The sequence below is a fragment of the Bubalus kerabau genome, chromosome 9 (genome assembly GCF_029407905.1).
Source record: "Bubalus kerabau isolate K-KA32 ecotype Philippines breed swamp buffalo chromosome 9, PCC_UOA_SB_1v2, whole genome shotgun sequence".
NCBI classification, from domain to species: domain Eukaryota; kingdom Metazoa; phylum Chordata; class Mammalia; order Artiodactyla; family Bovidae; genus Bubalus; species Bubalus kerabau.
In genome coordinates, this window is record NC_073632.1 from 48709118 (window position 1) to 48735228 (window position 26111).

General features: G+C 43.3%; 1 protein-coding gene and 1 long non-coding RNA gene across 2 annotated transcripts in view; one reads left to right on the forward strand and one right to left on the reverse strand.

Moving 5' to 3' along the window:
- LOC129619826 (coiled-coil domain-containing protein 162-like) overlaps positions 1-26111 on the reverse strand; it is a 127611-nt gene that overhangs the window by 16107 nt on the left and 85393 nt on the right. The window contains exon 24 of the mRNA XM_055535239.1: positions 9778-9887. Coding sequence (XP_055391214.1) covers positions 9778-9887 — 110 coding nt within the window. The remainder of the gene's footprint in view (positions 1-9777; positions 9888-26111) is intronic.
- LOC129619833 (uncharacterized) lies at positions 5365-25497 on the forward strand. The gene is made up of 3 exons (XR_008698175.1): positions 5365-5474; positions 24753-24881; positions 25284-25497. It is a non-coding gene; the product is annotated as an uncharacterized LOC129619833 (long non-coding RNA).

Here is a 26111-nt window from a genome sequence, read left to right on the forward strand (position 1 = left end):
TGGCTGATTTCTGTTGATGTTTGGCAGAAACCAACACTATACTGTAAAGCACTTATTCTTCAATTACAAAAAAAAGTAGAAATGGAGGCTCACATTCTGGATGTCTAAGTGTATTAAATATTTAATGGTTATAAATCAAACTAACTATTAAACTGAAAATGTTTAATTCTTCCAATTTGAAAAACAGACCTCCAAATGACTTGGGAGACCAGGTTTGATTTTATCATTCTTGGACAACTCTGAGTTCAGTGCTGAGATATGGTTACTTGGGCAAGAAGTAGGCCCCAACGCATAGTTTACAGTTTGACCCTCTTCGCTCCCTACCTTTGCCCTCACGTCACACTGTGGGACTGGCTGCGGGGAGGGTTGAATATGTGTAAGCAGACACCCCAGCTGTCCCTGCCCTTGCACAGCTGTCCTCGTCTACGCCACAGGCCAGAGTGTGCATACAGGTGGTGAGGTCCACTCTCTCTCTGGGGAGGATGATCTGGGGACCAGGCCCTGGATTCAGGGCATCCCAGGGCCCCAGGTGTCTGGAGCATGGTCCAGAAGGGAAGCCAGGGATCTGAGTGGGTGCATCCCCTTGGCTGTGAGGATTTCCTGTGGGAAACAGTGGGGCTGGAGCAGCGCTGGAGGGGCCTCTGAAGTGGGGCATCTGACAGGGGCTCCTCTTGCCTTGCTCAAAGGGCCACAGTGCTCACTCTCTCGCCTGTCCCGTTTCTTCCCTTTCAACACCTTTTTGAAGAAATGGCCATTAAGGAACAGAGGAAAAGTCTACCCCTCCAAGGCAGACTTAGTCTTAGGTTCCAAGAGAAATGGGAGCCGATATGTGGGCAGTAGGGCAGATCTACCTTAGCAGCACCTGCGTGTCCACAGGAGTGCTTGTGTGTCTCTGCATGTCTGCATCAGCCAGTGTGTCTGTGTCCATTTGTGTGTGTGTCTGTATTCACAAGTGCATGTCTGTGTGTCTGTACCTCTCTGTGTATGTTCCCACCTGTGAGTATCCATATAGGTCTCTATGTGTCTGTATGTGTCCCTCTCCGTGTATCAGTAAGTGTGCTCGTGTGTGGGGCCCACTCCAAGATTCAGCCTGCTCACCTGATGCAGTGCCTACCTGTGATACCTCCAGTGTCAGGACAGCTCTAGGCTCCTGGAAGTCTGCTGTGGAAACTAGGCTCCCTTCCGGCCTGGGGTGGTTCCCCTGGCTCTGATTTGATTATCCTGGTGACACCATCCTATCAGTGCAACCTCCGTGCCATTGACCTCCAGCGAGAGCAGAGACAGGCTTTGCCAGCTGAGTTGTTGAGGCAAATTAACAGAGGTGGCACATAGTGACAAAACCCAGTACTGACAGAGTGAGGAAAATGGTTTCCTCATCACTGCTGATGGGAGGGGAAATCAGCAAGATATTCTGGAGGGTGGACTAGCAGCGTCTATGAAAAGATTTTAAAATATTCATGTTCTTTGACCTAGCAATGCCTCTTCTAGGAATTTATCTTTAGAGAACGATAAAAGTTATATACAAAAATATATGTTAACAGATGTTCTTTATAGTAGTCCTTCCAACAGAAAAGAAAATTGGAAACAACCTAAAGTGCTTAATAATGGAAAACAGGTTGAATGTGCTCATTCATCTGTACAGGGAGATACTAAACAGCCACCAAAAACTGTGCTGTGGATGTATGTTTATTGACAAGCAAGCATATTTATAACATATAGTAAAGGTTTGATCAAAACACCATATACATATGGTGTATAACATATACACCATAACAGAAAGGCATATAGAATAATCTTATTTTGTTTAAAAAGTACATGAATTCCAAAAAGTTACAAATAAAGCTTGGAAGGAAAGGCACCAAAATAACAATAGTGGTTATCAATGAGGGTAAGCTAATGAGTGTATTTTCTAATACATATTTCTATTTTCTAGTATACTCACAAAATGTATATATAATTAAAATAATTAGATATAAAATATATGTATTAATAAAACATATATACTAATTAAAAATAGCAAAGCTTTGGTAAAAGTTATCAACTGCAGCAACTTGGCAGGAATGCACTCAAGACACGCAGAATGGAATGTCTTGGAGAATTTTATGAGCTGGAGCCAGGCAATCAGGGGGGGTGCTCAGCCTCCCTACCTCCCTCCCTCCCTCTCCAGGGCCTCCTCAAGGGGGTCCCTCAGCTGAAGGGGGTGAGGGCAATTCATCCTGCCCCTGGCAAGTGAGCAGTAGGACAGCCAGAGTCAGCGGCTGCCTCCAAGGCAAAGGACACCAAGATTCCATCCCCTGGACCTTGTCTTCTTTATGGTGACAGGGCCAAGGCTATGTGGATTAGCATCCAGAAAGGAAACACTTCTCCAGACTGAGTACAATGAAAGCCTGAAGCCTTGAGAAGTCATGAGACTGCACTGGAGGCCAGCAGGGTGTGGCCAGTGACCTCAGCCAGGTGGGCGGGCCCCAGTACTTGGAGTCGGCCGCAACTGACTGACACCTCTCTGCCCTGGGTGGCAGCGGCCGTGTGCCAACAGGGCCTCCACAGCTCTTCAGCAGGGCACACTTCTCAAACTAACTCTCCATAACCACTGCGGATAAAGGATCCCAAACAAACAGAAGTGCAGGCTCGAACCACGATGGCCCTCTGCCATCATCCTCTCTTAGCCAGCATGCTATTTGAACCAGCCCAGGTTAAGGAAGCCTTGGGTGAGTCCGTGTTATACCAAAGAAGTGAGAATAGCCAGGACTCCCCGGAGCATCTCCAGAGGCCAGAGAAATTGTGTTGCTTCCTTCCCTGCAGTGGCTCAACTGAGGCCTTAGGAGCCTGGGCTGAAAGATCAGCTCAAGGGGGATGGCACACAGAGGGTGAGTGTGCAGGCAGGGAGAGAGGTAAAGGCCCCGCTAGGGCATCTTCAGTGGGCACTTGGAATGTGGACCATATCTGAGTGGGGCAGACAGGCAGCCATGGCTGACAGGTGACAGAGAGGTGCAGGGAGACTCCCAGTTCCCGGCAGTCCCTCTCTGCACATGACCTCTGCTTCTGCAGATGGTGCCCGGCCTCCCAGAGCAGCAGTGGAGCCCCCAGAGAAACATCTATTGTGGGGCTGGAGCCTACGTGTTTCTCTTGGCACAGTCCTTCTGTGAGTCTCAGAGAAATTTGCTTCTCAAAAGTTGTTCTGCAACTCATCCCTGCCTTCCTTGGTCCCTAAGAGTCAGCTCAGTTTCAAAGTGCAGCACCAAGGGCCTTCATCTGCCAACTTCCCCTCCAAGGCAAGCCCCTGGGTTCCATAAGAACCAGAGTGATGACTGTTGGCCTGGTGCCCTCCAGGTGTCACCAACACTTAAACCTGAACTGTGTCAGATGGCATCGGCTGGAAAAGCATCACAGTGTCCCATGGATTCTTCTGGAGACCCAGCCTGGGTGAAGGATGACAGGTGCCAGGCCTTGTTTGACACTTTGACACTGAGCTGACTCTTAGTGACCAAGGAAGGCAGGGATGAGTTGCAGAACAACTTTTGAGAAGCAAAAGTCCCTGCTGGAACAAACTGTGCTTCTGTAACTGTGCTTCTCGTAGCAATCCATCTAACATCAGGCACACACACGGGGTTTTGATGATATTTCTAAAACCTACCTCTGCTGACAAAATGCTTCAGTGACTTCCCACTGACTGTGGGATGAAATCCAAACTCATAAGGCTTACACACAAGGCCATTCAGCATCTGGCCCTGCTTACTTTTACAACGTCCTCCTCTGAACTCTGCTAGAAACCCCTTCCTAGATTGCTGCCTTCCCTCCCCTGCCATTTTTCATCTGGCCAATCCTGATTTATGCTTTATAACTTGGCTCAAGCAATATCTCCTCCAGGAATTCTTCCCTGACTACTTCCCATCCCTCCTCCCGCTAGCTAGGTTGTGTTCCCCCTTCTCTAAGCTAACACAGCACCCTATTTGTGCCTTTATCTAAGTGCCTAATGTGAAATACCTTTTCTGGATATCACTGGTTCACCTAACTTTTTCTATGAGTTCTTTCAGGGCAAGGGCTGTGCTCTTTACATTTATATCTAAAATAAAGTACTTGAAAAAAAAGGAGATCGATAAACACTTGCTGAATGAGGGAATGACTTTCAGTATATGAATGAAAATGGTTCCGAAATCCACAAAATAGACTGTTTCAGTTCTGATTTCCAAAAAAAGGTCAGTCTCTAACTTCAGGCCAGTGTGTTTGGCATAAAATTTGGCCAATATATTGATTGTGAAAGTCTGGTGTTCTAGAATTTGGAGAAGGAAGCAAAAATCACGAGATACTAACATGGGTTCAAGAATAGTCAGATCAGATTAATCTTTTCCCTGAGGAAATAGAGCAGATGCAATGTATCTGGGTTTCGGCAGGACATCTGAGAAGGTTTCTCATGATGTCCTTCTGGACAAATGGAGAACATGAACTGAGAGACAGGACAATCAGATGAGCTTCTGGTCAGTGCAAGACAGTGCCCAAAGCAATGGTTCAGTGTGGAGGGGCCCCAGGGTGGGTAGCGCTGCGTTGGGACCCATCTGTCATACGTGGTTGTCAGAAGCTTGAACGAGGATACTGAGGGTAAGCTGATGTGAACCCAGAGGGTGACAGAGTACGCTAGATGATAAATCCAGATTTTTAAAGATTTCAAGAGGTTCAAAGAGTGAACCAGGCTGAAAAAGAACAAGACTAATAATGTGGCAGCATCAGGATTCCTGAAGGCCTTGTGTGGGCTTCAGGTGGCTATTAGCCTAAAGAGTCACCTGTGACAAAATCCAACACACTCATGGGCGCTAATCAAAGCCCAGCACCCAGGACAAGGACACTCTAGGCTGGTCAGACAGCCATGAAATTAGAGGAGCCTGACCAGGAGGGTGGGGCACTCCTATAGAGACATTGTAGGAAAGGAGGCTGGTGTGGTCTGAAGGAAGGAAGGCGGGGCTTGGATCTTCCTTGCACACTAGTGTGGTCTGCTCTGCACAGGGGCACCCAGGCCAGGTGACCATGATGCCTCCTTCATTTCCATGTCTGTGTCCCTGACATAGGCTTCACTGCCCAGAGGAAGGGGTAACAATTTGTTACCCACCACCCAGAGAAACACCTGTTTGGGTGAGTCCTCCTGGAGCCCATCCACGTGTAGTTTTAGAGAAGATTCACACGTGTTAGCAATGGCACCAACTGAGCTTCTCTGACTTGCCCTCAGATATTTAAAGGCTTGTTGTGATGGGTTAGAACCATGATTTGTGTCCCAAGGACAAGAACTAGGATCCATGGTGGAGATGGTGGGGAGGCCAAATTCAGCTCAGTAAGAGCTGCCAGAAATAGGAGCTGCCAGGAATGGGTGGTGGGGGGTGACACTGAAAGAGAGTGCACTCCCTGACACTACAGATGATCCAGGAGAGTCCTGAGGCCCACCATGCACAGATTTTGGAGAGACCGAACATCCTGGACCGGAGAAGGTAATGGCACCCTACTCCAGTACTCCTGCCTGGACAACCGCCAGCTGATACCAGCCTCATCAGCGCACCCTGAGTTTCAGCTGTGCCTGATGTGGGCTTGCCCTGTTTATTAACACCCATGTTTCTTTCCTAGAAGATCCTGTCTTCAATGTTGGGGTGAAGTATATAGATAAAGGACAAGCAGATCTTAAGCCACAAACTTTTTTTTTTGCTTTTGTCATGGTAAAATATACATGAGATTTGCCGTTTTAGCCATTTTTAAGTGTACACTTCAGTGGCATTAAATACATTCACACCATTGTGTGATCAATCTCTAGAACTCTTTCCATGTTGCGAAACAGAAACCCTATACATTGACAAATACCATTCTACTTTCTGTCTCTTTGAATCTGACAACATTAGATACCTCACATAAATGGAATCACACAGCATTTACGTTTCTATGATTGGCTTATTTCACTTAATAGAATGTTTTCCATGGTGAAGCATGTGTAAGAATTTCCTTCCCTTTAAGGAAAGTCATAAAATTTTTTGATTCAAACATTTTTCAGCACGTGCCACACATTAATCACCTCTGTATCTCTGATTGAGAACCACTAACCTGCAGAGACCCAGGAGGAGACACTTTACCCTCTCATCAGAATACATAGTATTACACTGGGTATAACTGAAAGCTTAAAGCAAATACATGTAAATCACATGTGAATTCTGAAAGACTGTACCTCTAACCAACCTTGTGAATTCTCTACAAGAACTGAAATGCTTATTATAAAATTATGGAGAATATTTGAAGAGCTTCAGTTCAGTCGCTCAGTCATGTCTGACTCTTTGTGACCCCATGGATTGCAGCACGCCAGGCCACCCTGTCCATCACCAACTCCCAGAGTTCATCCAAACTCATGCCATCCAGCTATCTTATCCTCTGTCATCCCCTTCTCCTCCTGCCCTAAATCCTTCCCAGCATCAGGGTCTTTTCCAATGAGTAAACTCTTCGCATGAGGTGGCCAAAGTATTGGAGTTTCAGTTTCAGGATCAGTCCTTCCAATGAACACACAGGACTGATCTCCTTTAGGATGGACTGATTGGATCTCCTTGCAGTCCAAGGGACTCTCAAGAGTCTTCTCCAACACCACAGTTCAAAAGCATCAATTCTTTGGCACTCAGCCTTCTTCACAGTCCAACTCTCACATCCATATATGACCACTGGAAAAACCATAGCCTTGACTAGATGGACCTTTGTTGGCAAAGTAATGTCTCTGCTTTTCAATATGCTATCTAGGTGGGTCATAACATTCCTTCCAAGGAGTAAGCGTCTTTTAATTTCATGGCTGCAATCACCATCTGCAGTGATTCTGGAGCCCCAAAAAATCAAGTCTGACACTGTTTCCACTGTTTCCCCATCTACTTACCATGAGGTGATGGGACCAGAAGCCATTATCTTAGTTTTCTGAATGTTGAGCTTTAAGCCAACTTTTTCACTCTCCTCTTTCACTTTCATCAAGAGGCTGTTTAGCTCCTCTTCACTTTCTGCCATAAGAGTGGTGTCATCTGCATATCTGAGGTGATTGATATTTCTCCCAGCAATCTTGATTCCAGCTTGTGCTTCTTCCAGCCCAGCGTTTCTTATGATGTTCTCTGCATATAAGTTAAATAAGCAGGATGACAATATACAGCCTTGACGTACTCCTTTTCCTATTTGGAACCAGTCTGTTGTTCCATGTCCAGTTCTAACTGTGGCTTCCTGACCTGCACATAGGTTTCTCAAGAAGCAGGTCAGATGGTCTGGTATTCCCATCTGTTTCAGAATTTCCCACAGTTTATTGTGATCCACACAAAGGCTTTGGCATAGTCAATAAAGCAGAAATAGATGTTTTTCTGGAACTCTCTTGCTTTTTCCATGATCCAGCGGATGTTGGCAATTTGATCTCTGGTTCCTCTGCCTTTTCTAAAACCAGCTTGAACATTTGGAAGTTCACGGTTCACATATTGCTGAAGCCTGGCTTGGAGAATTTTGAGCATTACTTTACTAGCATGTGAGATGAGTGCAATTGTGCAGTAGTTGGAGCATTCTTTGGCATTGCCTTTCTTTGGAATTGGAATGAAAACTGACCTTTTCCAGTCCTGTGGCCACTGCTGAGTTTTCCAAATTTGCTGGCATATTGAGTGCAGCACTTTCACAGCATCCTCTTTCAGAATCTGAAATAGCTCAACTGGAATTCCATCACCTCCACTAGCTTTGTTCATAGTGATGCTTTCTAAGGCCCACTTGACTTCACATTCCAGGATGTCTGGCTCTAGGTCAGTGACCACACCATCGTGATTATCTGGGTCATTTTGTACAGTTCTTCTGTGTATTCTTGCCACTTCTTCTTAATATCTTCTGCTTCTGTTAGGTCCATACCATTTCTGTACTTTATCGAGGCCATCTTTGCATGAAATGTTCCCTTGGTATCTCTAATTTTCTTGAAGAGATCCCCTAGTCTTTCCCATTTTGTTGTTTTCCTCTATTTCTTTGCATTGATCGCTGAGGAAGGCTTTCCTATCTCTCCTTGCTATTCTTTGGAACTCTGCATTCAAATGGGAATATCCTTCCTTTTCTCCTTTGCTTTTCACTTCTCTTCTTTTCACAGCTATTTGTAAGGCCTCCTCAGACAGCCATTTTGCTTTTTTGCATTTCTTTTCCATGGGGATGGTCTTGATCCCTGTCTCCTGTACAATGGCACAAACCTCCATCCATAGTCCATCAGCCACTCTGTCTATCAGATATAGTCCCTTAAATCTATTTCTCACTTCCACTGTTTAATCATAAGGGATTTGATGTAGGTCATACCTGAATGGTCTAGTGATTTTCCCTACTTTCTTCAATTTAAGTCTGAATTTGGCAATAAGGAGTTCATGATCTGAGCCACAGTCAGCTCCTGGTCTTGTTTTTGCTGACTGTATAGAACTTCTCCATCTTTGGCTGCAAAGAATATGATCAATCTGATTTTGGTGTTGACCATCTGGTGATGTCCATGTGTAGAGTCTTCTCTTGTGTTGTTGGAAGAGGGTGTTTGCTATGACCAGTGCGTTCTGTTGGCAAAACTCTATTAGCCTTTGCCCTGCTTCATTCAGTATTCCACGGTCAAATTTGCCTGTTACTCCAGGTGTTTCTTGACTTCCTACTTTTGCATTCCAGTCCCCTATAATGAAAAGGACATCTTTTTTGGGTGTTAGTTCTATAAGGTCTTGCAGGTCTTCATAGAACCCTTCAACTTCAGCTTCTTCAGTGTTACTGGTTGGGGCATAGGCTTGGATTACCATGATCTTGAATGGTTTGCCTTGGAAACGAACAGGGATCATTCTGTCATTTTTGAGATTGCATCCAAGTACTGCATTTCAGACTCTTTTGTTGACCATGATGGCTACTCCATTTCTTCTAAGGGATCTCTGCCCACAGTAGTAGATATAATGGTCGTAAATGTGGAGAAAATGTTTTGAAAAACTGAGCACATTTTGCTAAGGCAGGCTTTAAAAGTGATTGAATTTCAAAGGAAGCTAGATTCATAGCTACTTACTGCACTTTGGTATAATTTGTTAAAGACCCTAAAAACTCTGTTATGGCCAAATATCTACATATACACTCCTATCCTGCCCTTTATAGTAGATTCTTTTGATTTAGAAAGGTACCTTCTGTCAATAGTAAACAGTTCAAAACTCCAAGGACTATATGTATGACTATTGTATGTATTAACTATATATTATGTTATATACACATTATATAGAGTTGTTATGACTTCAAATACTGTTAAATACATACAAATTATTGATACTGGCTTCCTTTGGGAGAGGAAACTGGAGATGATGGATGGAGTGGAGGACGTATGAAAATGCTACCTTTTGAAGCTGTTGTTTTTTTCATGTTGTTCATTTAAAAATGTTTTCTAGGTAGCGTTTTCATAGGCTATTTTGTTTTTTCCTTAAATTTTTATACTAAAAAATCAACAACAGGAAATGTTGCTAAAAATAAGTCATCCATAAATAAGCTCCAAGGTTATGTGGAAAATTGGCCAAATCTGAAATGAGCCAACATGCATATTATAATTACTCTCCCATTTTAGTTAAAAATCAGTCTTTTTTCCAAAATTAAAATGGTATCATGTGATTCCTACTTTGAGTTCAGGCTCAGTTCTCATATCTGCACTTTAGGGGAGTAAGGGAAGCATTAGGAGATGTATTGAAAAGAAAGTCTTTCTCATTTGGGTTTGTTTAAAAAAAAAAAAAAGCAAATGACACTCTAGAATGACTAATTTTCACCTCATACCTCTAATCCACCATCCTGGTAATTCTCCAATAATCTCTGTACAAAATTTTCAACTATTTGCGGTCTGACAATTGAAAAGTTTTCTTCCATGACTTGGTGTTTCCAAAGGTCTAGGGGAAGAAACACCAATAATAGTATCAGAAAACATTGAACAACCATTAATAGTTACAAGTTGGCAACTGTCCAAGACACAACACAAGGTGTCATTTCCAAACACACAAAAACTGACGGGTGAGGGAGGGGAGGTGGTGGCTGAGGATACGGGACCCTACAGAACACGAGAATAAGGACGATCTCTAACAAGATTCCTAAGAAAAGGTTTGGAAAACACCTCTGAAGCCCAGCGGACAATATTTTGTTACCATAATTATTGACCTTATATGACATCTGTTTTCATAAAGTCCCTACATGTAACTGAACAATTATTTTGATCTAACACAACTATCAGAAATAAATGAAGAGCTATTATATTTATCTATTTAAGTGTTACAAATTCAAGTAAGTTGAATACAGAGTTGATTTTAAAAGGTCAGGAAATTCAAAAGAAAGAAGAAAGAGTCACAGATTAGAAAGTGTAGAGAGCTGCAGAATATGAACTTTAGCTCCTGTACTGAAGCAGCAACAAGGCTGACACACATGTGATAAGTGAAAAAGTGAAAGTCGCTCAGTCGTGTCCGACTCTTTGCGACCCCATGGACAGTCCATGAAATTCTCCAGGCCAGAATACTGGAGTGGGTAGCCTTTCCCTTCTCCAGGGGAATCTTCCCAACCCAGGAATCAAACCCAGGTCTCCCACATTGCAGGTAGATTCTTTACCAGCTGAGCCAAGAAGGAAGGATGCGATAAGGCATATACACAATTATTGAGTAGCATTGTTTAGGACATCAAAAATTTAGAAACAACACACAAACCATGGTATATCCTTCCAATGGGATAGTATGCAACTGTAAAAAAAGAGAAAAATTTCTCCGTGTACTGATGTGAAAAGAATATTCATAGATTGTTAAGTGAAAAATGCAAGGTGTAGAACAGTGGATATAAAATCCTATCTTTTATAAGAAAGATACAGTAAATACAATAAAGGGAGAGGCCATCCCCTCAAGCCTATTCAAGGTCATTGCTCCAAAAATTTGGCTTTCTTTGATGTCATCATTTCTCCTGTTTTCCTGGATCCTTCACAACAGCACACATTATTTCTTCAACCTCATAAAAGTCTTCCACTTGACCCCATTTCCCACGTCAGCCTTTGCTTCATTCCTTTGCTCCTTTTTCAGCAAAACTCTCCAAAAGAGATGTCTACACTTACTGTCTGTGACTTCTTTCAAAATCCTTCTTAGACCTGCTCACCCAGCTGTTACCTTCACCATTCCACTGAAAGTGATTCTGTCATAAACACCAGTGACCTCAACATGGCTAAAACCAGTGTTTTTACTTGACTTCCAGTAACATTTCACACAACTTTCCACTTCCTCTTGCTTGAGAAACTTCCATCACCAGACGTTGGGGGACCACTCTGTCCTAGTTCTCCTCTACCTCTCTGTTTCTTGTAGGCTCCTTTTTCTGGTTTTCCTTCTACACCCCCCCCCCAGCCCCACCCAGCTCTTAACATTAGAGTGTCCTAGGACTCAGCCCTTGGTTTGCCTTTATGTTTTTTCTATCTATACTCACCCCCTTGACTATTTCATCTAGTATCATGGCTAAATACCATCCATATGCTGACAAGTCTCAAATTTAGATCAAATGCCCACTTGGCATCTCTTCTTGCATGTCTGAAAGGCATTTCAAACTTTACTTGTGCATAATTAAACTTCTGATCTTCCCTCCCTAATTTGCCATCTCAGCAGATGGCAATTCAGTTTTCCCAAATGCTCAGGTCAAAAATCTTGGAGTCATCATGGACTCTTCTCTTTTCTCCAAACCCTATACCCAATCCATCAATGACTTCAAAAATATGCCCCAAATCTTACCACTTAATACTTCTACTGCTCCTAACTTTGTTTGATTCACCATCTTCTCTTGCTTGGATTCATAATGCAATAGCCTCAAAACCAACCTCTCCTTTCTTCAGCCTTTTCTTTCTAACATAGCAGCCAGAGAAATTCTATTCAAAAATAAGTCAGATTATGCCACTCAAATTCTGGGACAGGCTCCCCATCACATTCAGAGTAAACACTGAAGTCCTCACGAGAGCCTACATGATATTGCCCTTTCATGTTTCCTCTCGGACATCCCCCACTGCTCTCCTTCACTCTCTCCACTGCAGCTACACTTGAGTCTTTGCTGTTCTGTAAACATGACAGGTATGCTCTGCTTCAGGGCTTTGTATGGGTTGTCTTTCTGTCTGCAATGCTCTTCCTCCAGATACCCTGCATAGCTAACTCCTTCACCTTCTTCAATTTCGCTCAAAATATCACTTTCTCAGTAAAGTCTATCCTGACCTCCCTATTTAAAATGACAATGTGTCCCTTCAAACCACCACACCACCATCCTCCTCACTCCACTATTTTCTTATTTCTTATGTGCCTTGATTATTGTCTGTCTATCCCCTACAAGATGATAAATTCCATGAGAATAAGGATTTTTGCTCCATGACAATTAGGATGTTCTCCCTTATTCATGGTTTTGCTTTCTGCAGTTTTAGTTGCCTGTGGTCAACTGCAGTCTGCAAATACTAGATGGAAAATTGCAGAAATAAACAACTCATACATTTTAAATTGAGCATTGTCTTGAGTATCACAGTGAAATCTCATGCCATCCAGCTATGTTCTGCCCCACCTGGGATCCCCAACCACTAACATAGTCTTCTCCTGGCATCAAAGCATGGACATCACAACAGCTGTATGATCCAGGATCACCCAAAGCAGATGATCCCCCTTCTGACCTATCATCGAAGCTCAATGGAAGCCTGAAGAGTGCTAAATCACAGTGCCGACGTCACTTTCTCTCGTCACATAGGCATTTCATCATCTCATACCATTACACAAAGAAGGGTGAGAACAGTACACTATTTTGGGAGAGACTACATTCACATAACTTTTATTACAACATATTGTAATTTTTCAATTTTATTATTACGACTTCCCTGGTGGCTCAGACAGTAAAGTGTCTGTCTACAATGCGGGAGACCTTAATTTCTTACTGTGCTAAACTTACAAATTAAACTTTATCACAGGTATGTATGTATAGAAAAAAACACAGTATACTATATACATACATATATAGGTAGTAAAGACACTATATTTACTGTAGTACAAATATGTATATATATTGGAGCAGGCAATGGCAACCATGGGCTCAGATGGTAAAGAATCCGCCTGCAATGTGGGAGACCTGGGTTCAGTCCCTGGGTTGGGAAGATCCCCTGGAGGAGGGCATGGCAAGCCACTCCAGTATTCTTGCCTGGAGAATTCCATGTATAGAGGAACCTGGCAAGCTACAGTCCATGGGGTTGCAAAGAGCTGGATACGACTGAGTGACTTTCACTTCACTTCATTGTTAATTTCTTACTGTGCTTAACTTATAAATTGAACTTTACCATAGGTATGTATGTATAGAAAAAACATACACTATGTTTACTATAGTATACAATATATTGGAGCAGGCAATGGCAACCCACTCCTGTATTCTTGCCTGGAGAATCCTATGGACAGAGGAGCCTGGTGGGCTACAGTCCATGAGGTCACAGAGAGTCGGGCATGACTGAAGCAACTGAGTATACATACGTGTGTGTGTGTGTGTAGGGTTTGGTACAATCCCCAGTTTCAGGCATCCTCTAGGGGTGTTCAAACATGCTCTCCACAGAAAAGGGGGGACTACTATATGCCCAAAACAGTGCTTAAAATATATAGCCTAGAAAATAGCAGGTGCTTAGGAAATAGGTATTGAATAAAAGGATGAATTAGTGTATGTATAAAAAGCACTGAAAGGATACATTAAAAACTGAAAAAGATGATTACATAGCGGTGGCAATGAACCTTCTAAATATATGTTTTGTGTCATTTTGAGTTTTGAACCAGGTGAATGCGTTATCTGTTAAAAAAAAAAATCAAGTTAAATATATGACGGTGCTGCAACAATGAAGTCTGTCAACACTCTAACTTCCATGTGCATGGTAATTATGCTGGGCGGGGCCTATTTCCTTGTGCATGGTGCCAGGAGAGTCATTTTTTTAAAAAATTAAGGTATAGTTGGCCTACAACATTGTGTTAGTTCCAGGTTCAAATAGCGATTCAATATTTCTATAGATCACGAAATGATCACCACCGTAAGTCTAGTTACTGTCTGTCACCATACACACTTATTGCAATATTACAAACTATATTCCCTGTGCTGTATATTTCATCCTGTGGCTCATTTATTTTGCAGCTGGAAGCTTGTACCTCTTGACTTCCCTCACCTATTCTCTCCTCTTCCCACTCCAGGGGAGTCTTGAAACTAATAGAGACCTATGGCGTCAGAAGTAGGAGCCACGCCCCGTACCGCTGCTCCCTTTTGGGTTGGGGGTGGGACTGGCCCTCAGCAAGTGCACCCACAGGGCCTCTCCCTGCCTCTGGCTGTTTCTAATTTTAGATGGGATTTCCTACCCATACTTCCATTTTTTCTGACAGGAGACTCAGTACACACAAGAGAAAGCATCCAGCAAAACCCTCCCAGAAATGTGATATGACAGAGCAGGAGCCTCTGGAACTTACATTTACTGTTATTTATTGGGGGTCCTGGTTTTCAAAATGGGATTCCACATTTCTTCTACAATTGGCTACTTTCCATCATAAACAAATAAATCTGATTTTGTTTTTTTCTTTAGGATAATGACAGTAAATAGATATATCGCCACTCTCCTAATCCAGTTGAAGTAGGAAATCCAAAAGAATTAATGTTGTGACTAGAAGTTCATGCTTCTAAGAAATTTAAGACTTTCACAAATCTAAACTTTGATAGGACAGAGCTCATGTACGCTTCAGAAATTCTCAGATAAGGAAGTGTGTATAGCGTTTTTCTTTCAGGGTACTCTCCTGGCAGGTCACTGACTCACAGATAAGCCTGGAGAGGGGCTACACACTTCTAGTTTGGAGACCTTCCCCTGCCAAATGCCTACAAAGCTGGTTTGGCATTCAGCTATGGGCTTAGCTGAGGTAGCAACCCCATGTCCAAGGAGCGGCAGCTGCACTGGCGCAGGAGAGCCGAGAGGAGCTACTCCACGTTCAAGGTCAGGAGGGGCAACTCGTCCAAGGTAAGGAGCAGCGGCTGTGCTTTGATGGAACAGCCGTGAAGAGATACCCCACGTCCAAGGTAAAAGAAACCCAAGTAAGATGGTAGATGTTGCGAGAGGGCATCAGAGGGCAGACACACTGAAATCATAATCACAGAAAACTAGCTAATCTGATCACACAGACCACAGCCTTGTCTAACTCAATGAAACTAAGCCATGCTGTGTGGGGCCACCCAAGACAGACGGGTCATGGTGGAGAGGTCTGACAGAATGTGGCCCACTGGAGAAGGGAATGGCAAACCACTTCAGTATTCTTGCCTTGAGAACCTCATGAATAGTATGAAAAGGCAAAATGATAGGATACTGAAAGAGGAACTCCCTAGGTTGGTAAGTGCCTAATATGCTACTGGAGATCATTGGAGAAATAGCTCCAGAAAGAATGAAGGGATGGAGCCAAAGCAAAAACAATACCCAGTTGTGGATGTGACTGGTGATAGAAGCAAGGTCCGATGCTGCAAAGAGCAATATTGCATAGGAACCTGGAATGTCAGGTCCATGAATCAAGGCAAATTGGAAGTGGTCAAACAGGAGATGGCAAGAGTGAACGTCGACATTCTAGGAATCAGCGAACTAAAATGGACTGGAATGGGTGAATTTAACTCAGATGACCATTATATCTACTACTGTGGGCAGGAATCCCTTAGAAGAAATGGAGTAGCCATCATGGTCGATGAAAGAGTCCAAAATGCAGTACTTGGATGCAATCTCAAAAACGACAGAATGCTCTCTGCTCGTTTCCAGGCAAACCATTCAATATCACGGTAATCCAAGCCTATGCCCCAACCAGTAATGCTGAAGAAGCTGAAGTTGAACAGTTCTATGAAGACCTACAAGACCTTTTAGAACTAACACCCAAAAAAATGTCCTTTTCATTATAGAGGACTGGAATACAAAAGTAAGAAGTCAGGAAACATCTGGAGTAACAGGCAAATTTGGCCTGCTGCTGCTGCTGCTGCCGCTGCTAAGTTGCTTCAGTCGTGTCCGACTCCGTGCAACCCCATAGATGGCAGCCCACCAGGCTCTGCCGTCCCTGGGATTCTCCAGGCAAGAACACTGGAGTGGGTTGCCATTTCCTTCTCCAATGCATGAAAGTGAAAAGTGAAAGTGAAGTCGCTCAGTTGTGTCCGACTCCCAGCGACCCCATGGACTGCAGCCCACCAGGCTCCTCCGTCCATGGGATTTTCCAGGCAACAGTACTGGAGTGGGTTGCCATTGCCTTCTCCAAATTTGGCCTAGGAGTACAAAATGAAGCAGGACAAAAGCTAATAGAGTTTTGCCAAGAGAAGGCACGGGTCATAGCAAACACCCTCTTCCAACAACACAAGAGAAGACTCTACACATGGACATCACCAGATGGTCAACACCGAAATCAGATTGATCATATTCTTTGCAGCCAAAGATGGAGAAGCTCTATACAGTCAGCAAAAACAAAACCGGGAGCTGACTGAGGCTCAGATCATGAGCTCCTTATTGCCAAATTCAGACTTAAATTGAAGAAAGTAGGGAAAATCAGTAGACCATTCAGGTATGATCTAAATCAAATCCCTTATGATTAAACAGTGGAAGTGAGAAATAGATTTAAGGGACTATATCTGATAGACAGAGTGGCTGATGGACTATGGATGGAGGTTTGTGCCATTGTACAGGAGACAGGGATCAAGACCATCCCCATGGAAAAGAAATGCAAAAAAGCAAAATGGCTGTCTGAGGAGGCCTTACAAATAGCTGTGAAAAGAAGAGAAGCGAAAAGCAAAGGAGAAAAGGAAAGATATTCCCATTTGAATGCAGAGTTCCAAAGAATAGCAAGGAGAGATAAGAAAGCCTTCTTCAGCGATCAATGCAAAGAAATAGAGGAAAACAACAGAATGGGAAAGACTAGAGATCTCTTCAGGAAAGTTAGAGATACCAAGGGAACATTTCAGGCAAAGATGGGTTCGATAAAGTACAGAAATGGTATGGACCTAACAGAAGCAGAAGATATTAAGAAGAAGTGGCAAGAATACACAGAAGAACTGTACAAAAAAGATCTTCACGACCCAGATAATCACGATGGTGTGGTCACTGACCTAGAGCCAGACATCCTGGAATGTGAAGTCCAGTGGGCCTTAGAAAGCATCACTACAAACAAAGCTAGTGGAGGTGATGGAATTCCAGTTGAGCTATTTCAAATCCTGAAAGAGGATGCTGTGAAAGTGCGCACTGAATATGCCAGCAAATTTGGAAAACTCAGCAGTGGCCCCAGGACTGAAAAAGGTCAGTTTTCATTACAATTCCAAAGAAAGGCAATGCCAAAGAATGCTCAAACTACCGCACAATTGCACTCATCTCACATGCTAGTAACGTAATGCTCAAAATTCTCCAAGCCAGGCTTCAGCAATACGTGAACCGTGAACTTCCAGATGTTCAAGCTGGTTTTAGAAAAGGCAGAGGAACTAGAGATCAAATTGCCAACATCGCTGGATCATGGAAAAAGCAAGAGAGTTCCAGAAAAACATCTATTTCTGCTTTATTGACTATGCCAAAGCCTTTGACTGTGTGGATCACAATAAACTGTGGAAAATTCTGAAAGAGATGGGAATACCAGACCGCCTGAGCTGCCTCTTGAGAAACCTGTATGCAGGTCAGGAAGCCACAGTTAGAAATGGACACGCAACAACAGACTGGTTCCAAATAGGAAAAGGAGTATGTCAAGGCTGTATATTGTCACCCTGCTTATTTAACTTCTATGCAGAATACATCATGAGAAACGCTGGGCTGGAAGAAGCACAAGCTGGAATCAAGATTGCTGGGAGAAATATCAATAACCTCAGATACGAAGATGAAACCACTCTTATGGCAGAAAGTGAAGAGGAACTAAAAAGCCTCTTGATGAAAGTGAAAGAGGAGTGAAAAAGTTGGCTTAAAGCTTAACGTTCAGAAAACTAAGATCATGGCATCTGGTGGATGGGGAAACAGTGGAAACAGTGTCAGACTTTATTTTTTTGGGCTCCAAAATCACTGAAGATGATGACTGCAGCCATGAAATTAAAAGACGCTTACTCCTTGGAAGGAAAGTATGACCAACCTAGATAGCATATTCAAAAGCAGAGACGTTACTTTGCCAACAAAGGTCCGTCTAGTCAAGGCCATGGTTTTTCCAGTGGTCATGTATGGATGTGAGAGTTGGACTGTGAAGAAAGCTGAGCACCGAAGAATTGATGCTTTTGAACTGTGGTGTTGGAGAAGACTCTTGAGAGTCCCTTGGACTGCAAGGAGATCCAACCAGTCCATCCTAAAGGAGATCAGTCCCGGGTGTTCATTGGAAGGACTGATGTTGAAGCTGAAAGTCCAATACTTTGGCCACCTCATGCGAAGAGTTGACTCATTGGAAAAGACTGATGCTGGGAGGAATTGGGGGCAGGAGGAGAAGGGGACGACAGAGGATGAGATGGCTGGATGGCATCACCGACTCGATGGACATGAGTTTGGGCAAACTCCAGGAGTTGGTGATGGACAGGGAGGCCTGGTGTGCTGCGATTCATGGGGTTGCAAAGAGTCAGACACGACTGAGCGACTGAACTGAACTGAACTAGCTGAGGGGGAAATATTTTATTTACTAAACGTTTGAGAAATCTTCCCAGCATGCCTCTTCCTCCTGAGTTCAAGTTCAGGCATGCATCTGCATCTGTGTGCAGGAGTCAGGGTGAGGAGAACATCCAAGAGAAGCACTTCCTGGCCAGGTGGTGTTCGTGGTCTCCAAATGTGTTTTATTTTTGGTGTGTGTGTGTGGCCATGGCTTCTCTAAGAAGAAATGTGGACGTGGGAGGGAGATAGCATACTAGGGGTTTAATTAGGGCTTTTTCTTCCCTTTTACTCTGTTCCCAGGTCATATGACTGAAGGAAACTTTGACTTTCTGGTGGCCAAACCACTTCCCCTCTCTTCTCTGAGCACCCCATCTGCCCCACCCCTCATACAGCCCCCTTCCTCTAGGAAGGGCACTTTGATTTGGAAGCACTTCACTTCTCTAACCCCTGGAGAAGGAGTGGCAACCCACTCCAGTATTCTTGCCTGGAGAATCCCATGCACAGAGAAGCCTGATGGGCTACAGTCCACAGGGTCGCAAAGAGTCAGACATGACTAAGCACACAGTCCAGCACTTCTCTAACACGACCACAAACTCACTGTGCCTGAGCAGCCCCTGTGTCCTAAGCCAAGGCAGAACTGAAGGCACACAAGTGCCAACAATCACGGCTGTTTTCTTGACCAGCAGGGTGGTGGTGGTGGGGAGCGGGTAGGTTGAAAGCCTTATTGCTTCAAGCACATGTATGAATTCTGTACTCCTTTGCTTCTCAAAATGCTGCCCAGAACACTAGTTCTTTGAGTTGATGAAAGATATTCCCACAGTTCTGTGGTCATATAGATTCAAAGAACATTCCATGCTCTCTCTGAAGATTCACAATACACAGCAGAACAGTAAAGGCTCTGAGAAGGTCTGGAGTAAGGGGACCTTTCTAACATTCTTTACTCTCAGTTTCCCAAACACTTTTTAAAAGCTAATAAAACCCTTACCTTCTTCCCTCAGCCCTGCAAGTAGAAATCCTCCTGTCCAAGGCAATCAAGAGTAAGAGTTGGTTGGTCAATCATAAAAAGTCTGTTAAACCAGGGAATGCTTTAAAAATGACATGCACTATCTAAAAAATTTTAAATTAAAAAATTCACAAATATACAAACATTTGTCAGTTTTCTAACATAGACTCTAGACTTTTTCTTTGTATGCGCCCACTCATTGGAATTCTGTACCATAAATCATAATACAAGTGTGTGGTCTACAATTGTGTGTGTGTGTGTGTTGGTTTCTTTTTATGGAGATAAATTTTAAAGACCATGAAACAACCCAAATGCCTAATGCTTTGTTTTTTTAAAGAAGTTTTAGGTTCACAGAATAACTGGACAGTTTAGAGAGTTCCCACAAATCCTATGCACCCTGACTCAAAACACACAGCCTCCCTGACTATCAACATCCCACACCAGTGGGTACACTTGCAACAACTGATGAACCTACATTGATACAACATTGTCATCAAAAGTCCACAGTGTACGTTATGATTCACTCTTGTGAAACTATGGATTTGACAAATGTATACTAGCATGTATCCACTATTATAGTATCATACAGAATAGTTTCATGGCCCTAAAAATCCTCTGTGCTCTGTTTATTCCTTCTCCTCTCCTCTCTCAACTGCTATCGACTACTGATCTTTGTACTGGCTCCATAATTTTGTCTTTTCTTGATTGTCACCTAGTTGGAATCACACAATATGTAGTCTTTTCAAGTTGACTTCTTTCACTTAATAATATGCATTTAAGTTTCCTTCATGTCTTTTCATGATTTGATAACTCATTTCTTTTTCAGATCAGATCAGTCGCTCAGTCGTGTCCGACTCTTTGCGACCCCATGAATCGCAGCACGCCAGGCCTCCCTGTCCATCACCAACTCCCAGAGTTCACTCAGACTCACATCCATCGAGTCAGTGATGCCATCCAGCCATCTCATCCTCTGTCGTCCCCTTCTCCTCTTGCCCCTAACCCTCCCAACATCAGAGTCTTTTCCAATGAGTCAACTCTTAGCATGAGGTGGCCAAAGTACCGGAGTTTCAGCTTTAGCATCGTTCCTTCCAAAGAAATCCCAGGGCTGATCTCCTTCAGAATGGGCTGGTTGGATCACCTTGCAGTCCAAGGGACTCTCAAGAGTCTTCTCCAACACCACAGTTCAAAAGCATCAATTCTTTGGCGCTCAGCCTTCTTCACAGTCCAACTCTCACATCGACACATGACCACAGGAAAAACCATAGCCTTGACTAGACGAACCTTTGTTGGCAAAGTAATGTCTCTGCTTTTGAATATGCTATTTGGGTTGGTCATAACTTTCCTTCGAAGGAGTAAGCGTCTTTTAATTTCATGGCTGCAGTCACCATCTGCAGTGATTTTGGAGCCCAGAAAAAGAAACTCTGACATTGTTTCCACTGTTTCCCCATCTATTTCCCATGAAGTGATGGGACCGGATGCCATGATCTTCCTTTTCTGAATGTTGAGCTTTAAGCCAACTTTTTCACTCTCCACTTTCACTTTCATCAAGAGGCTTGTGAGTGCCTCTTCACTTTGTGCCATAAGGGTGGTGTCATCTGCATATCTGAGGTGATTGATATTTCTCCCGGCAATCTTGATTCCAGCTTGTGTTTCTTCCAGTCCAGCGTTTCTCATGATGTACTCTGCATAGAAGTTAAATAAGCAGGGTGACAATATACAGCCTTGATGTACTCCTTTTCCTATTTGGAACCTGTCTGTTGTTCCATGTCCAGTTCTAACTGTGGCTTCCTGACCTGCATACAAATTTCTCAGGAGGCAGCTCAGGCGGTCTGGTATTCCCATCTCTTTCAGAATTTCCCACAGTTTATTGTGATCCACACAAAGGCTTTGGCATAGTCAATAAAGCAGAAATAGATGTTTTTCTGGAACTCTCTTGCTTTTTCCATGATCCAGCGGATGTTGGCAATTTGATCTCTGGTTCCTCTGCCTTTTCTAAAACCAGCTTGAACATTTGGAAGTTCACGGTTCACATATTGCTGAAGCCTGGCTTGGAGAATTTTGAGCATTACGTTACTAGCATGTGAGATGAGTGCAATTGTGCGGTAGTTGAGCATTCTTTGGCATTGCCTTTCTTTGGGATTGGTATGAAAACGGACCTTTTCTAGTCCTGTGGCCACTGCTGAGTTTTCCAAATTTGCTGGCATATTCAGTGCAGTACTTTCACAGCATCATCTTTCAGGATTTGGAATAGCTCAACTGGAATTTCATCACCTCCACTAGCTTTGTTCATAGTGATGCTTTCTAAGGCCCACTTGACTTCACATTCCAGGATGTCTGGCTCTAGGTCAGTGATCACACCATCGTGATTATCTGGGTCATGAAGATCTTTTTTGTACAGTTCTTCTGTGTATTCTTGCCACCTCTTCTTAATATCTTTTGCTTCTGTTAGGTCCATACCATTTCTGTCCTTTATCAAGCCCATCTTTGCATGAAATGTTGCTATCTCTGATTTTCTTGAAGAGATCTCTAGTCTTTCCCATTCTGTTGTTTTCCTCTATTTCTTTGCATTGATCGCTGAAGAAGGCTTTCTTATCTCTCCTTGCTATTCTTTGGAACTCTGCATTCAGATGTTTATATCTTTCCTTTTCTCCTTTGCTATTCACTTCTCTTCTTTTCACAGCTATTTGTAAGGCCTCCCCAGACAGCCATTTTGCTTTACCATTTCTTTTCCATGGGGATGGTCTTGATCCCTGTCTCCTGTACAATGTCACGAACTTCATTCCATAGTTCATCAGGCACTCTATCTATCACATCTAGGCTCTTAAATCTATTTCTCACTTCCACTGTATAATCATAAGGGATTTGATGAAGGTCATACCTGAATGGTCTAGTGATTTTCCCTACTTTCTTCAATTTAAGTCTGAATTTGGCAATAAGGAGTTCATGATCTGAGCCACAGTCAGCTCCTGGTCTTGTTTTTGCTGACTGTATAGAGCTTCTCCATCTTTCGCTGCAAAGAATATAATCAATCTGATTTCAGTGTTGACCATCTGGTGATGTCCAGAGTCTTCTCTTGTGTTGTTGGAAGAGGGTGTTTGTTATGACCAGTGCATTTTCTTGGCAAAACTCTATTAGTCTTTGCCCTGCTTCATTCAGTATTCCAAGGCCAAATTTGCCTGTTACTCCAGGTGTTTCTTGACTTCCTACTTTTGCATTCCAGTCCCTTATAATGAAAAGGACATCTTTTTTGGGTATTAGTTCTAAAAGGTCTTGTAGGTCTTCAGAGAACCGTTCAACTTCAGCTTCTTCAGCATTACTGGTTGGGGCATAGACTTGGATTACTGTGATATTGAATGGTTTGCCTTGGAAACGAACAGAGATCATTCTGTCGTTTTTGAGATTGCATCCAAGTACTGCATTTCGGACTCTTTTGTTGACCATGATGGCTACTCCATTTCTTCTGAGGGATTCCTGCCCACAGTAGTAGATATAATGGTCATCTGAGTTAAATTCACCCATTCCAGTCCATTTCAGTTCGCTGATTCCTAGAATGTCGACGTTCACTCTTGCCATCTCTTGTTTGACCACTTCCAATTTGCCTTGATTCATGGACCTGACATTCCAGGTTCCTATGCAATATTGCTCTTTACAGCATCGGACCTTGCTTCTATCACCAGTCACATCCACAACTGGGTATTGTTTTTGCTTTGGCTCCATCCCTTCATTCTTTCTGGAGTTATTTCTCCACTGATCTCCAGTAGCATATTGGGCACCTACTGACCTGGGCAGTTTCTCTTTCAGTATCCTATCATTTTGCTTTTTCATGCTGTTCATGGGGTTCTCAAGGCAAGAATACTGAAGTGGTTTGCCATTCCCTTCTCCAGTGGACCACATTCTGTCCGATCTCTCCACCATGACCTGCCCATCTTGGGTTGCCCCATGAGCATGGCTTAGTTTCATTCATTTAGTAATATTCCATTGACTGGATGTACCACAATTTATTTCAATTTAGTTTTTATAGAACAGATCTTTCTTTTTGTACTATTTCATTAGTATACATAACAATTAAATTACTCAAACACAATGACAAGTAAAACTGGCACAAACAGATTTAGAGCAAACAATGACCAGTGATGCTAGGTAAACATATTCAACCCAAAGGCTGTAATTAGTGAGCACCTTGCTGGCTTGTATTACCAAGACAATGGAAAGATTCAGGTAATCCATGAGTCTGTGGTTGGGAGAACTACTGCATTAACATGTTGAGGAGTTAGTATTCTAGGGCACACTGCTGGGGAAATGCTGACTTGGCCCATGTTCTCCCAGATGTTTTGATTGTGCTTCTTTCAAGAAAAGCATTTTTGTTGACTCACCTTTAACATATGTCTGTTTATGTATTCATAACTATCTCCAGTACTATCACTGGCTAATACTGCAAAACATGCTGTACATAGGGTGAGATTCACCAACAGTGAGAGTGAATCTCAATGCACATTCCCAATAGTTTCTTTGACTTAAAAAAATTTTGGTCTGACTTCTTAGATGTGATTAGTTTATCTTTTTAAATCTCATAATGTGACTGAAGATAAGCATGTAGTAGGATTAAAACTGTCAACTCTATTATTTCTTATTATTCTCTTGTGGACTGCCTCCCCATGGTCACGTTAGGACACCTTACTATAGGGTGTAACATGGATTTCTTATGTATGGACTTAATCTATTTAGAAATTCTAGTATTTTCTTCCCCCATCCCTGGGCTATATGTCTCTACTCTGGAGATTGTTGGTCTTATAACTGCTCAGAGAAATTGAGAAAGTCAATTAAAAGTTACTTCAATGCCAAAACGTCAAAGATGGGGAATGCAGAGCCTCTTTGAATCAGTGGAGCCTATCTCTGTTAAGCAAGCCCTGAGGCTGAGCGAGGATGCCTGGGGCTGCTTTTGATTGCTCTCAGGGGGAACACAAACTACCAAGAACTAGGTGTGGCTGTGACGTTTTCAGATGCTCTCAGACAAACTGGAAGCTCATTCAGAAGCTAATAAAAAGATTAAGTTCCATGACAAGGTGGGGAGGAGGGAAGTAAACAGGAGAAATATTCAAGCCTGTGATGTCCCCTGTTCTCAATACTCTCCATTTCCAGCTCCCTCTGGAGAAACTCCTAGCCCCAAGCTAGCCTTGACCACAAAGCGTGATCACTGCATGAAAAAGCAGGCCCTGTTGGAAGCCCCAGTTCACTATGGCTGCTTCCTACTGCTGAGATGAGCAATAGGTGAGTGAGATTTCCAAGGTTTTACCATCCTCCTCTTCCGTGAGACCCAGCCCACAGAGGTCTCAGGAAGACGAAGTCAAAGAATATAAAAGCACCCCTGGTACACAGTGGGGACTCCATCACTTGTACTGGGGGACACTCAGCAGAGGAGGAGACCCAGGCCTCCACACCAAAGCATGCTGAACAGACCCCAAACAAAATCAGCAGTAACAAAACACTCTCACTACTGCTGTTTATTTTAAAAATCTTATGAGTACAGAATCTGAACAAAACTTTAGAATTGGCCAGTATATTCTAGCCAGAGTTTGGTAATATCAACCTTACCACCATTAAAAATAACTCTACCCCTCCCCTTTGCCTGACTCCCACCAGCTCCTTACTGAAGGCCCTTTCCAAGCACAGCTGATGAGCACCCTGCACAAGGCAACACACAGCACAGCCGCAAAGCAAAGACACTTCCTCCCCTGGGCCCCCACCTGGCCGTCTCATAAGAACCGCAGCCCTAAATCATGCAGATGGTTGCACCTGCTGTATGCTTGTGGATTTTCTCCAAGGACTCAGAAGGAAGCTGCCTAGATGCAGCAAACACAGCATCAACAACAGGGGCTTTGTGTCTTGTTAAATGCTCTGTAACTGGAGCTCAATCACACTTGGCTGTCTGGTGACATTCAGAGATACTCAGTTAGTGGGGCTTCCCCTCTTGCTGCCCAGCCTTTCCCCAAAGTCCTGCTTGCAGAATCCAGTTACTTAAAGCACTGAGAAAACCACAGTGTCTTAGTAAGGACAGAGGTTATTAATTAACATTACAATGTCTATGGACCTTGTCTCAAAAGGAAACCCTAGTTAATTTTGTCAGTCAGACAATTCTCCTTAGCTCAAAAATCAGGGATTTTCCTACAGAATTAGTAGGAGTTAGGAACAGACACTGTAGTTCAGAGAGGACCAGTCACACAATCTATGGTGCCCCCTGAAAAATAAAAATTCAGGCTTGTTCAAAACACAGGAAAAAGGTGTTTTGTACCATTAAAGGTACCAAAATATAAAGTGTTTTTCTTTCTTCTGCAGTCTTTCTCTTGACCTGTCACGGTGTTTTTGTTTTAATGTTGAACTCCCTGGCTTGGGGATGCTGGCAGGGCAAGTGCAACCTTCATAGCCATCAGGGCCCCTGCCCTGTGATGGGGGCATGAAAACACATGGTCTACCAGCTACTGGACCGAGGCTTCATGCCTT